The 13,434-nt window shown below is 38.2% G+C and overlaps 3 protein-coding genes across 3 annotated transcripts; 2 read left to right on the forward strand and 1 right to left on the reverse strand.

Moving 5' to 3' along the window:
* Nucleotides 1-32: 32 nt before the first annotated feature.
* Nucleotides 33-5,649, forward strand: LOC105201095 (testis-expressed protein 2). The gene is made up of 7 exons (XM_011168965.3): nt 33-640; nt 780-1,962; nt 2,044-2,424; nt 2,568-2,739; nt 2,808-3,289; nt 3,569-3,641; nt 3,757-5,649. The coding sequence occupies exons 1-7, from the start codon at nt 592-594 to the stop codon at nt 4,081-4,083; spliced, it is 2,667 nt and encodes an 888-aa protein (XP_011167267.1). The 5' UTR covers nt 33-591; the 3' UTR covers nt 4,084-5,649.
* Nucleotides 5,650-5,952: 303 nt separating this feature from the next.
* LOC105201094 (meteorin-like protein) lies at nt 5,953-9,741 on the reverse strand. Its single transcript, XM_011168964.3, has 3 exons — nt 8,696-9,741; nt 7,378-7,948; nt 5,953-6,984 (listed from the first exon to the last, which is right to left on the reverse strand). The coding sequence occupies exons 1-3, from the start codon at nt 8,788-8,790 to the stop codon at nt 6,778-6,780; spliced, it is 873 nt and encodes a 290-aa protein (XP_011167266.1). The 5' UTR covers nt 8,791-9,741; the 3' UTR covers nt 5,953-6,777.
* Nucleotides 9,742-9,828: 87 nt separating this feature from the next.
* Nucleotides 9,829-13,320, forward strand: LOC105201121 (UPF0547 protein C16orf87-like). The gene is made up of 4 exons (XM_039457101.1): nt 9,829-10,039; nt 10,888-10,951; nt 11,493-11,681; nt 12,121-13,320. The coding sequence occupies exons 1-4, from the start codon at nt 9,837-9,839 to the stop codon at nt 12,349-12,351; spliced, it is 687 nt and encodes a 228-aa protein (XP_039313035.1). The 5' UTR covers nt 9,829-9,836; the 3' UTR covers nt 12,352-13,320.
* The last annotated feature ends 114 nt before the right edge of the window (nt 13,321-13,434 follow it).

A 13,434-nucleotide genomic window follows, 5' to 3' on the forward strand; every position in this document is an offset into this window, starting at 1 on the left:
TAACTGGTTAAAGCGCCCGTAGGTAGAGCTCGGCCTATCAGCCGTGTCACATATGATCCCATTAATCCCGTATCGGCTTCGGGACGCTCACAGCGCGGAGCGGGACCGAGGCGGCCTCGAAAGAGAGATGTATCCCTGCAGAATTTGTTGCAAAGAGTTGCAGGACGACGACAAGGGAATTTATTGTGAACGTTGTTACGTGTGGTTTCACTTGGCCTGCTCAAAAGTGTCGGAACACGAATATCAGATGCTCAATCAGGACGTCTACGCGCAATGGTTTTGCAATGAGTGTCGTTTGGCAAACGTGTTCCGTTCGATGGGCGTCGAGGAGCTCGATCGTTAATTATTGTTGTTGTTATTATTATTATTATTATTATCATCATTAATCGACGTGTGAACGACGATGGCCGATGCACCGTGACGTATGGGCTTAATCGTTTAGCATGACATCGCCACTTTGGACGATCGTCGATTGTGAATAGACGTTTCGGGATTCCCCCGTCTCTTACGGATCGCGGAGCATCCACCACGCCAATGTCATTGTCGGCGAGATCCTGATACGACGACCGCCGTAGCTCCAGGAGAGTAGCGATGGGTAGCAAATACAGCCCGGGGAAGATAACCCTGGGAATGATAAAAGGTTAGTTGATAAGACGCACTTGTATGTTTTCAGTGTGTATCAAGAGGTACATAGGTTCTAAGAAAGAAACGCGTGGCGTGATCCGAGTCCTTTGTCTTGGATTGTCCGGTGATTGATTCTTGCACCTTTTTCACCGCAGGCAAACCGATTACCACGTCAGTGCCGGTGATCCACTATCGAGCCAACGACGACGAACTGGAGGAGCTCTATCCGAGTTCCTCCGACGACGAGAGACATCTCACGCCAGAGTCCGACAAGAGGATACCGTCGAGCCCCTCTAAGAGCAGCGAGAATGGCCAAGGATTGGAGAACGACGCGGATAGACGTTCCATCGACGACGCGTCCGAGGGTACTCCTCCGTCCTCGGATCCGTGGAAGGTGCTGTCCGAGATCAAGGGAAAGATCACGAAGACATTCGAGGAGAAGCTTTCCGAAATTAAGAGCGAACGGAAGAAGAAGAAGAGGCGGCGGAACAAGGACAATTCTAGCGTCAGCGACTCGGAGGATCTGGGCGATGTCACGCCAACCGACGAGAACGTCAACGACAAACAGGAGAGGGAACTCGTTCGCAACAAGGGTAACGCCGGGAGATTCGTAGGCTTCTCGCAAGTAAGAACCGGCTTGAAAACGAAAAACTCCCAGGACGACAGCGTGGAGAGCGGCGTGGAAGCCGCCGAGTTTTCTGAGCTCGTTCCCGAGCCTTTCGAGTCACAGGACGAAAACAAGGGAAACGATGCCACGCACCGTCACGGTTCTTTCAGCCAATCGGACGGATACGCGCAGACGAAAGAGATGAAATTCAGCGCGTTGCTCTCTCGCATAAAGGATCAGGTTTTTCAACAGTTGACGAGGCAGTTAGCCGCGCTACTGATCCTCGTGCTTGCTTTCTTCTTTTTCATTCCGTTGCCTGCCTACCTGGTTGGCTTTTCTATAGGGGTCTTCGTGACGATAACGGTATACAAGTTGGCGCAGAAGATCAAGGAAATTTTGACGACGCCGTTAGATAAGAAACCTGTGCAAGTAGTAGTTCCAGTGCTTGAGATTCTAGCAGCGGAAGAGCTCGCGGTGCAGGAAAGATATGAAGGATGGCTAAACGAGCTGCCGTATACTTACGATCCTCACAATTATCACGTGGCACGTACAAAGTCGGTTTTCTTTAGCCTAGAAGGTGGTGTGCTGCGCGTTATGGAGACCAGAATGAAAGTACCAAAGAGAGCAGTATGGGACGAGCCAAAACGAAAATATAAGTTCACCAGGAAACGCGTGTACAATCTTGTTGGTGCAAAAGTAGAATTGTTACCTGAAGGACTCACTCGGAGAAGGTACGTCGTACATCATTATTTCATATTTTTTATATTTTGTTAATATACACACACGTGAAATAAAAATATTTTTGCGCGCAGGAGGTGGAGCAAGAAATATCCAATTTGTATCACGATGGATCAAGGAGCATTGGTAGATAGCACGAGTCTGAGCGACTGGACGGACCTCGGAAAGGAGTCCTGGGAGGATGAAAAGAGAATTACTCAGACTGAAGGGGCCAGTCAAGAGATCGAGGAAAGCACCTTGGGCGAGGAAACGAAAAGCGAGGATGAAGATTCCAGATTGGAATATTTTAAGGATAACGAAGAGGACGAGTTTAAGCTCGACGAAGATGAGGACGAAGACGATCTTTCGCAATCCAAATCCCTTAGAAGTATTTATGAGGACTGTCGCGACAATGAGGAGGCTACCAAGTGCAAACTTTATATGTTTGCGCGCGCTGACCGAGAGAAGGAAGACTGGTAACGTTCTCTTCTAAAATACTTTTCAAATACAATTTAAATAATAAGGATTCTAATTACACTTTTTAATTGCCAAAGTGTAATTTGGAATTTAGCACTCTATTTTCTTTGATTAGCATATCTTGATATGAACGATCTTTCAGGTTTCGTAGATTGATATCGGCGGCGTCTCTTTCGAAAAAACGGCATTCAATTTGTTCAATAAATGATTCTGTATCCAGCGCAGTCTCTGTACAGCCGGATGTGGTAGAGACGAAGTCGCCCGACGCGTCCCCCGAAGTCACTTATAGTACCTATATGAGCCAGTACCTGAACGTAAGCAACATGACATTTGAATTAACTTTAGAATCTTTATCATTCTAATCAAGCAATGCTCCTTTCAGGTGGATCCTGAAGGTTCTCCAAGGGAGATTGATGTCCTTTGGATAAACTGTCTCCTGGGACGGCTGTTGTTTGATATGCATAGCTGTCCAGAGGCAATCAATCTTATTCAGGACAGAATACAACGTAAACTCTCTAACATAAAGCTTCCGTACTTTATGGAGAGTCTCCTCGTGACAGAAGTAGCGATCGGACAGGACGCTCCGATAATTCACAATATCTCTAAACCGACTCTCGACGAGCGGGGGCTCTGGTTCGATTTGAACATTACCTATAAAGGCAGTATAACGATGACTGTGGAGACAAAACTGAATCTAATGAAGTTGACGCGTGCGAACAGCGTTCCCAGTGATATCGTTGACGAGAAGTCTATTCCTACCAGATCACCGATATTCGACAGCGATGTAGAAGATAGTCCAGAGACGTCCACTGAAGACGAAGATATAGGAAACGTTGCGTCGAACGTCGTGTCTAAAGAGACTATGTGAGTGAATTTTAATGGTTCCCATTCGCATATATTGCTTTTTGCTTCTATCTTTAGATCGTATAATTACATATATTCAACTTTATATATATATATATATATATATATATATATATATATATATATATATATATATATTAGAAATGTATGAAATTAATATTCACAATATATGTCAGATCAGTCAGATAAATTTCTAAAAATTTTGCGTTTTATAAATATAAAAAAGAATATTGTGATCAATATCACACGATACAATTGATAGATCCTTGCATATTACAGGCCAGTACAGTCTTCTGGCAAGAAGTTCCTTAGCATGGTCGATAAGTTGACAGCCAATAAGTATTTCCGACACGTAAGTAACACGTCTTGATTATGTTCAGTTCAGCTGCTAATTTGTTACTATTAATAACTACAAAAACAAGTTACAGGAGCTCATGCTAATTATAAACGAATCTTTTATATTATAGGCTACGGAGTTGTCTTATGTACGAAGGGCAATGGAGGGCGTTTCTAACACGGAGATTCGCTTCATGGTTAGCGTATCCGGCATTGAGGGCTGTCTCTTGGTGAACATTCCTCCGCCGCCCTCCGATCGACTCTGGTATGGTTTCAAAACGGTACCAAAAATTGCCCTGACTGTGCAACCAACTCTCGGCGAGAGAACTGTCAACATCGTATATGTAAGCAACTGGATCGAAAATAAGCTGCTTAGGGAATTCGAGAAACTAGTCGTTCTACCAAATATGGATGATCTTGTCCTGCCACTCTGCCCAAATTATCCCTTTACAACATAAACGAATCTAGTATTGACCAAAACAGTCTTCAGCTTTTATATCCTTTTCGTTTTGTATATTTGTGAATAATATTATGTTTAACACATCGCGTCTTGATCAAGATATAGTGTATTTTTTTCGATATAATATATTTATCGAAATCCATAGGTAAAAATCTGCGAAAAAGAGACTTGCAGATGTAACTTTAGCTTTGTTTTTTTTACGATTTTTTAATATTATCATTAAAGTACATTATTTATCGTGAAAAATCATTTGTCATGTATAAGAAAGAATTATTGTGATATATATTATATACATTACTTTACATTTATATAAAAACAGGCAGGAGAGACGAAGTTTATTATGAGTGAGCATAATTTTTATTAGAGTACGTAAAAAAGAGTGAAAGAAATGTAGGAAGACAATTAATGTTAAGTGCAAACCTCGCTCTTTATTTTTAGTTATATAATTAGTTATATAAAATATTTTAAACCAAATAAAATTGATGATGTGTCATAGAGGAAAGAAGGATACGTAAGTTAGCTATTTAATGTAGGCAGCTGATACAAAATATTTTGTTAAATTATTATTAAAATTACAAAATAATTACACTAAAATTAAATAATCAGTGAATTTGGGCAAATCAAATTAGGACAAAATCATCAAAGTGAAAATACATGTGTGAAAACGGGATAAAAAGAGGTAGTTTTCGCGCCTTCATAATTAAATTTATTATAGTCTAATTATTAAATTTGTAAGTAAATGTTTCAATCGGCAAAATATGTGAGAAAAGAAGGAATAATATAAGAAATATAATATGTTAATTACAACGCATGTGTTAATATGTTATTTATCGAGAATGGTAGAACGACATTCGCGCAGATTTCAAACGTGATCTAAAGTATTAATTTCGTGTACGTGACCATTGAGTCGTTGACTTGCTAACGCAAAGTTGTGCTATGCCAGTCACTAGCTTTACGAATATGTAAACTTTATTTCTCTGTAGTTCATTGCAAACCGAGGAACTTATAGTCAATGGCTTTTCAACGAACATAGCCGAAAGATTTACTCTCCTCTGTCTCTGATTGATCGGCTAAGTGAATTACTCTACTCGTTCAACGACTCTAAGCAAGCAAAAAAAGCAAAATGTTCATTAATATATAAACGAGTATACAGTTTGTATCTACTAGCCAGCCTGATCTATGAGCTGTGTTATTTTGTTTGATACTATACAAATATATGAATATATATGTGAGCGTTTGTGTATTTGCGTGTCTCAGGGAGATATTATATATAGATTGAATTCTGGAGCCAGATATGATCTTGTTACAGTGGAGGCCACAATATTTTTTTAAATGCATGAAAATCTTTTCATGTAACAAAACATAAGACAAATTACACGACAAAGGCCAATTCTTATGTTTAAATGTAATATAAATTGCAACAAAGCAAATATTTTTGTAAAGGTTTTTCAAATGATATTTTGTTTAAGATTTGTACCATTGTCGATCTCGCATGGTTCCAGAATTAAATCACAGAGGTATATTGAAACAGTTTTTGCAGAAATAAAAATATTGTACATTACCAGCTGTTTCTATCTCTGTTTCCTTCTCCTGGAAATTTATTTTCTAAATAGGAATTAAGCATTAATATATTTTGAGGTTGTCATGTGAATTGTATTAACGTTCAGGCATATAAATTATACGACTCTCTGTCATCAATCAATCGATTCAGTCTCGTTATAAACAACTGTTTTTATTATGTATCCCAACACATTTTATATATTAAAAGTACATGGTATGGACAGAGAGATGCATAATTTTTTTTCTAAATATCTTCTTTATTTTTGTCACACATATGTTTTATATCAATAAGAACAGCTATTTGATATTGAAATTTATATAAAATACTTTTATTTATTAAATCTATACAAAATTGTTATAATCATAATCAATATAAACAAAATATTGCTTAACTCTGCAGCGAGTTGATGTACTCGCCCAATAAAATTCCAATGTACCTAGTATCCTAATCACTGCACACTTTCTCTTGGCAATAGCTAATAAAGAATATTGCTTCTTTGTCAATTCTAAAAATGAAGGGTAATTGTGGGTTAAATTACAGAAAAACTGAAAGGATTTAAATTTTAATGAATGAAAGAAAAACAAAGAGATTGAAGGCAAAAGGAGAATTCTTGAAATTCTTGATAAAATGGAAACAGGATAATGCTGAGATAGGGCACAAGCGATGATTGAAGCATTTTAAGTTCAAGTTAAAAAAAAAAGAAGGAAATGAGAATTGCGAAAGAAAAATTTTCAAGGGAAAGTGAGCGTTGCCTGGGATATTCTATGTATATAATATATATATGTATATATATATAACGGTTTTTTTAATTTCTAGAACAAGTATTAAGGCAAGTGTGCTTTCTGTTTCTTCGTGCGCACCCTTCATGTTCTTCTTAATACAACAAATAATATCACAGTTTGGAGATCGACAATCTGACAGTACGCGGTATGTATACAAAGAATTCCCTCTATACAAGGTATATCCTCGTACAAACGGCAGAACCGGCAGTTTTGTATACAGCTTCTATTACTCTATCAGCACAATTGCATTGATTCTCAATTTTGTAACGCAAGACTGTACTTGTATCTATTGCGCATCGTGTGTACATTTTTTTATGATTTTCCGAACATCACCTTAAATCGTTATTGGCTAACTGTGAAGGACGCAGGGCGCGTTATCCATTTCACGTACAATCTGCATCCACGCCTCCAGTCTAGGCGCGCATACCAGGGTGAGGTCTCCAAGACGTCGTTTGGCCATTATCACAAATTCGCCAAGGCCGTGTCGCGCATCACACACCATTGGTACTCTCACGCGTACGTTCTTCTTGAAAGATGTTATGTCAATTTCGTTACCCTGTCAACAAGCATTTTATTTTGTAATTGTGGACTTACACAAACATATTAAATTTAATAAAACAAGCGTAGTCTTTTTAGTTGAATTTCTTGCACGGTTCATCTTTCTTCCTTTTCTTTTCTCGTTAGAGAAAAAAAATGAGAAATGAAGTTCAGCTACAAAGATTAGGCTTACTGACAATGAGTAAAGAGTTAATGATACTTTTATTTCTTTGTAATCAATAGACCAAATTGCTACACTAAAATCGCACTTAAAAATTATATAAAATTTGAATGATTAAAACCTAATGCATTGAAATATCAGAATATCCTCTTACTTGTAGACAACACAAAAATGACAATTTTTAAGTTATGTTGTTGGAGCAAATGAGCCTGTCTCGCGTTGCAGTTTTACCTCGGCTTCCTGGGCCACATAGCGCAGAATCTTGGTAGCCCTAAGTATCAATTCGGCAGTATCCATCTCGGGATTCTGTTCGACGGCAGTGACGGTACCCTTGGCGACCAGGTCGCTCTGACAATAGGCCTTGGCGAGCTCCTCCATGGTGCAGGGCCTGCATTCCTCTTCCTCGTCCGGCACGCGTAGCGTGCCCCCCTTCACCGAATTCGGTTCCAGGTCATATTGCAGCTTGACCTTGGCGCTTTTGAAGGAGTAATCGTCCTCCGCCTCCATGTAGAGCGCGGTCATGCGTTTCTGCGAGCGGAAGCATCGGTGCGAAAGCTCGTGCTTGCCATCGGACGGAGAATAGAGTTGCCTGAGCTTGCCGCCAGCTTCGAGGAAGACCCGCACGGGCCCGGAAATCTTGACGCAGGCACGGAAACCCAGGTAACCCAGAGAATTGTTCTCCAAGAATGAGACCGGGAAGGAGAGGACCACTCTCAGAGCGTCACGGGGATAGCGCCACAGCACTGTTCCCCGGGTGCAGCGAAGATACACCGGTCGAACACCACCGCCCTCGCCTCCGCCACTATAATAAAATATGTTTACATTTCAATTAGCTGTAGTTAAGCAAGACGTTTCGTGTCTTAAATAAAAAAGCCTAATGTGTGCCTAAAATTAATAAAAAACAGTTTTTACCTATATTTTTAAATAACATCAAATATTATTTGCATTTTTCTCGAAAAGGACTTCAAATTCGGCTGTAGAGATTGCACGTTTTTTGCATAAAAATTAATACATCAGTTTTTAAAAAATGTATGTTAATGAAACAGAGAGAAATCATAAAGTATTTGAAATTCTGGAGAAAACGAAGAATAATTTGAATTACTGCCATATGTCATATACATATCATATACATGCCATATGTCTAATTGAAAATTGAAAATATGTTTAACTGAAATTATATCGAGTATTGAATCAGATTTCATTCTACACCATCAATTATATATTAATAAAAAAAATATAATACAAAAATATACATGCTAATATATTAATAAAATATTAATAAATTATTATTAAATCAATGTTTACAAAATTATATAAATTACAAAAAATAATATATATATTAAACGATAATCTTTTGTACAAAATACACAATAGAAAAAAAACTGAGACGTCAACGTTGCAGTTTTGAAGCGATTTGTTTCTGGCTGGAGCCAGTGCAGTCCCCTCATCGACCACGGGCTCGTTACGGCACTGACTTGTGAAAGTAGCGAAACACAACAAGAAAGAGAGAGAGAGAGAGAGAAACTGGATTACAGTGAAAAATACAAACCTTCCGGACCAGTCGCACTGATCCGCGGCGGTATGCTCGTAGGCGGATACGCTGATGGAGATTAGGGCGAGAACTACAATCGCTGCGCGTATCATTTTTTTCCTTTTTTCTTCTTTTTATTCAAACGTCGCGGAACGCTCGTCGGCCGGCGTCACATCTTCGTCGCCACGCGCGCGCTTCCGCGGAAATCTGATCGCGACAGGCAGCCTCCACCCGCCCGCATTCGAATCCTCCCTCGTCCTCCCGCAACGTCTTCGTGTTCCCCTTTGGATTTCCGTTTCGGAGCAGTACCATGCGTTCACAATTCGTCGGGTATCGAACTTCCAGAGACTACCTAGCGGCCCGTGGTCCGCACTCCGCAGTCGAAATGATCAAAGTCACTGTTCCGCACTGTAATTGGGCCAGCGGTCCAGTAACAGGAATTAAGTACTTGCTGGACGGTCCCTCATCATCACAGTTTTGGTTCAGAAGCGTCGCCCGCGAATCCCCCGAAGGGATATAATCCCAGATTCTCGGCGGACGCGCTTTTGCACTGCGCCGTGCGTCTCGTCGACGGCAACGGCGGCGATGGTATTACTCTTCTCTCCTCCGGGTATTCAGGATCGTTTATAACCGAGCACCTCCCTCTCGTCGAACGGTATCTCGCAATCTGCACAGCGTTGCGCCACTCGAGCGATATCCGCGAACGATAGGAAGTATCTCCTCGGCCTGTCGCGGGAGGAGGAAGGACATGGAAGAACACACACGGAAGGAGCAAAAGGTGGTTTCCTATATGGCGGTCGATCCCGCGAGAGTACACACGCTCGGAGTGGGACGTAAACAACGATCTGTCTCACCGATCGAGGTCCGCCGAGTACGTTTTTATTGCCCTCGCGTCGCGCATCTCTCGACGCCGACGTGTTCCTCGGAAACGAGATGTGGCGACTCCGACGTGGTGACTCGCTCGCTCGCGCGCACGCACGCACGGTACATACACCTCCTCCGTTTCTCCGACGAGGTCACCGTCCAGTCACGTCGAAATCGCGAGCAATCGCGAGAGCCTGCAGAGTGCAGAGCACTTCCTCTATTCCGAGATATCCCCCTGTATCCCCCGGCCCCTCGAGCCTCCGCACCACCCCGCTCGGTCGAGGTCTAACGGCACATGCGCAGACTGGCGCAGAGAACGAGAACGCGCGCTGGTACCGCGCGTGTCCCTCTCGTTGTTTTATTGTGTCTACCGAGAATGCACGTTCACCGGTTACGAGAGCAGCCGCGAATCCCCACTAAACCTTCTAAGCTGCCCGTTCACGGTCCATCGACAGGCCAGGTCCCGGTTCTTCCCCCCTCGTTCCACGGCTTGTCGAGGTGAAAATATTTCTCAGAATTTTTGTACGAATTGGAGCACTTTCCAGGAATTTCTGAGGAAGGTTACATCTTTTCACAGATTTTTTTTTTCTACTTGTGAATTCTGAAATGTTCTGAGATTTCTACGATTTCTCGTACATTCTACAATTTGTAAGAAATATTTTTTTCAAATTTTGTAAGATTTCATCAGAAATTGCAGAATGAGAATTAAATCTTAGAAATGTAATACTTCAGAGAATTCGTGTATATAAAGAAGTTTAGAAAAGGTGCAGACTCTCTCAAAGTTTTCTGAAAAATGTTTCAATTCCTATAAAAAGTATGAGAAATTTTATGAAAAATTAAAAAAATTATAATTAATACTACAATCAGATATATTATGTAGCAATGTTGTAACTTACTTTGTTTCTGTATTATGCTATTCAAAATTTACACTCTTTATTAATTGTAAAAAGATTTGTAAACAAAATTTAAACAATCTATATATTGACATAATCTTGTTTTGAAATTTATGGCACAATCCGGAAAATTATATAAGGATTGAGCAGCATACATCACAGTTTGTGATGTTTGTGTTTTTTAAATTATATTTTATAATTATATTTAAAAAGTCGATAAAAGCGCTTGCTGTTTTACCGATCGGTAATTATCGACCGCGCGCTATGATTCCGCGCGCTATGATTACCGACATCGAAAATTTATGGCCGTTTAATTATCTACGGAGTTTTCGGCATTGTTGATTGAAGTGGCGCTGAGTGCGCGCATCAAAAAGCCATAATTGCTTGTTTCTTTGTTACGATTGTCATGTTTACATTTCCTAATCGGAAATAATCTCTGTATCGTTGGAACAGCTCGGCTCGAAACATGGCTAAGACTAAAACGATTAGCAAGGGATGCCCAAAATGCGAGCAGCAGGTATTTATGCATATTTCTGTTGTATATTATAATTCATACATTTTTTTTATATAATTATTCTCATACATATACAATGCTTTTCATATATTTATAAAGTTACGTCTTATTTATATAATGTATTGTTCAACACATTTATCATATAGAATTAGCTATTATTTAGACTATTTATTGAATGTAGATAATTTATATATTTTTTTTTGTTAAATTTTCTTACAATAAAATATGAATAATGTAAATATGTGCAAAGTATCGAATAAAATATGGATAATAATTTTTTGTAGGCAAATGCATAGTATAAATTTGATTTATTACTTGAATTGAGGGAACAGTTATTAAATTCTTATATATTTGTTTACGATGCATTATTTTATATATATATATGTATAATTTTATTAATAATACATTATTTTTAGGATTTCATAAATTTCCTAATGTGTAATATTTTATATTTATTTTTGCCAATATGTATTAAGTGTATGTAAATTGCATACCAAATCAAGAGCATTACTATAACAAATTTGATTGCTTTTATTGTAATAAGGTACCTGTCGCATGCAAAGCTTGTCCCTGTGGACACTCCTTTTTCAATGCACGCCGCAACTCCATTAAAAGTCCACCCAGCCCTGAAGGTGGAGTGATGAAAACGAGAAGAACAAATCGTATTAAACGCGAGAAGCCAAATTATTATGATGCTTTGGAATATGACAAACAGATGAAAAAAAGTGCCAAGGTAGAACAAAAAATATTTCTTTAATATTAATAATATAGATTTCTATTTTTAGATCACAGTTTTAGTTTTTATTGTTGCACACAAAACATTTATATAATTTTATATATTTAATATTTAATATATAATATTGTATAACACATTTAAAATCAAGAAATTACTAACATACCATAAAAATGAATCTTAGTGCTTAAATAATTATTTCAAGAGTGATTTTATATATATTTTATATATATTTCTTCGAATTGCATGCTGCATATTTATTGATCTTGAAACCCAGCTCTTAAATTAGACCAGAAAAATAATACTAGAAAATATATTTCTATGATTTTTAATGTATTATACATTTTACAGTCTTACAGTTGCATTAATATTGTATAATAATTTTTTGAGAGCACATTCAAGGTTTTTGATGCATACAAAAGCTATTTTATTCTTTTAGATCAGACGGACTACAGACAACGCAAGCGATATTGATTGTCGACAGTTGAATAAGAAGAAAAAACGGAAAGGAAAGGGAAAGGGCAAAAGTGGTAGTAACAGTGGTATGGGTGACGATGACGATGAAATGGACGGGATCAATGGATTATCTCCGGAGAAGCAGCTCACCTGTTCTCTGATATTGCAAGAACTGAACAACAAGATGAGAGTGGTGGCTTGGAAGCCTACGTGAAATCTGCAGTAAATGTAGATACATATATCTCTCTTTGACGATCTCAATGACCATTAGTCCGACGTGATTATTTTATTATGGTACAATTATGGCACAATTATGGTGAGATACAAATGGAATTGTGCAGTATGATGCACCGCGTGCATCGATCTTCTATAATATCGAACATTAAAGTTACCGCGTCGAACTTTACATCGACTTTAGTCTCTATATACAGAAATAACTGCCATAAAAGTCTCCGTATTGATGTAACTTTTCGTAAGCACCCTTATACGGATTATTTTTTCATTGTGATTGAGAGTTGTGATGTTATGTCGAAGCTTCTGCATACAGATATGTAACTCTAGATTATGCATACTATTTGTATTCATGTTTAGTGTTAAGTAGAAGCCCTGTTGTATGTGTGTGTATGTATGTGTATGTATGTGTATGTGTGTGTGTGTGTGTGTGCGTGTGTATTATTCTCAATTATTAATATAAAAATTTATTCTTAGAATTTTGACAGAGAGGTCTGGTTAATATTCCTGATAAACGTAGCATCAGACTTATAATCGGACTGCCATATGTAGCGCTTCGAATACAGATACAGACTTTACCTTTTTAACAAACAAAATCTTCCAAGATTACTCATAGCAATCATATATATATATATATATATATATATATATATATATATATATATATATATATATATAAAAAATACGTAAAAGTCAACTCAGCATGTAAATATCTAGTTTTAAGACATTTATATATGTATATTGTAAAAAATTACATTATAGATTATTCATCGTCGTTTTTTAAATATGCATACCCATTCAAAATATCAATTACTTTTCTATGTAGTAATGTCACCCTTTCATTTATAAATATATACATAAATGATGTTCACATATTAAGAATAGTGAATTAATAAGAGATTTTGTATATAACTAGTAAAATGTAAATAATAAAAATAGGATACTTCTTGAAGACTTTATTTAACTCGAACACTGTAGGATATGTGACTCATGTGCACTTGTTTACACATTCGTGAATCATATGTTATTTAAAGCTGAATGATATTTAAATTTATTTGAAAGATAA

The sequence above is a fragment of the Solenopsis invicta genome, chromosome 14, assembly GCF_016802725.1.
Source record: "Solenopsis invicta isolate M01_SB chromosome 14, UNIL_Sinv_3.0, whole genome shotgun sequence".
NCBI classification, from domain to species: Eukaryota; Metazoa; Arthropoda; class Insecta; order Hymenoptera; family Formicidae; genus Solenopsis; species Solenopsis invicta.

Excerpts from the sequence above, each read along its gene's own strand:
- LOC105201095 (XM_011168965.3), top strand. The coding sequence starts at position 592 with ATGGGTAGCAAATACAGCCCGGGGAAGATAACCCTGGGAATGATAAAA. Across the intron at positions 641-779 it reads AACCCTGGGAATGATAAAAG|GCAAACCGATTACCACGTCA; the intron begins GTTAGTTGATAA and ends TTTTCACCGCAG. Across the intron at positions 3,642-3,756 it reads CCAATAAGTATTTCCGACAC|GCTACGGAGTTGTCTTATGT; the intron begins GTAAGTAACACG and ends TTTATATTATAG.
- LOC105201094 (XM_011168964.3), bottom strand. The coding sequence starts at position 8,790 with ATGATACGCGCAGCGATTGTAGTTCTCGCCCTAATCTCCATCAGCGTA. Across the intron at positions 7,949-8,695 it reads CAGTGCGACTGGTCCGGAAG|TGGCGGAGGCGAGGGCGGTG; the intron begins GTTTGTATTTTT and ends ATTTTATTATAG. Across the intron at positions 6,985-7,377 it reads ATGTGGCCCAGGAAGCCGAG|GGTAACGAAATTGACATAAC; the intron begins GTAAAACTGCAA and ends GCTTGTTGACAG.
- LOC105201121 (XM_039457101.1), top strand. The coding sequence starts at position 9,837 with ATGCGCAGACTGGCGCAGAGAACGAGAACGCGCGCTGGTACCGCGCGT. Across the intron at positions 10,040-10,887 it reads TCGTTCCACGGCTTGTCGAG|CTCGGCTCGAAACATGGCTA; the intron begins GTGAAAATATTT and ends TCGTTGGAACAG. Across the intron at positions 10,952-11,492 it reads GCCCAAAATGCGAGCAGCAG|GTACCTGTCGCATGCAAAGC; the intron begins GTATTTATGCAT and ends TATTGTAATAAG.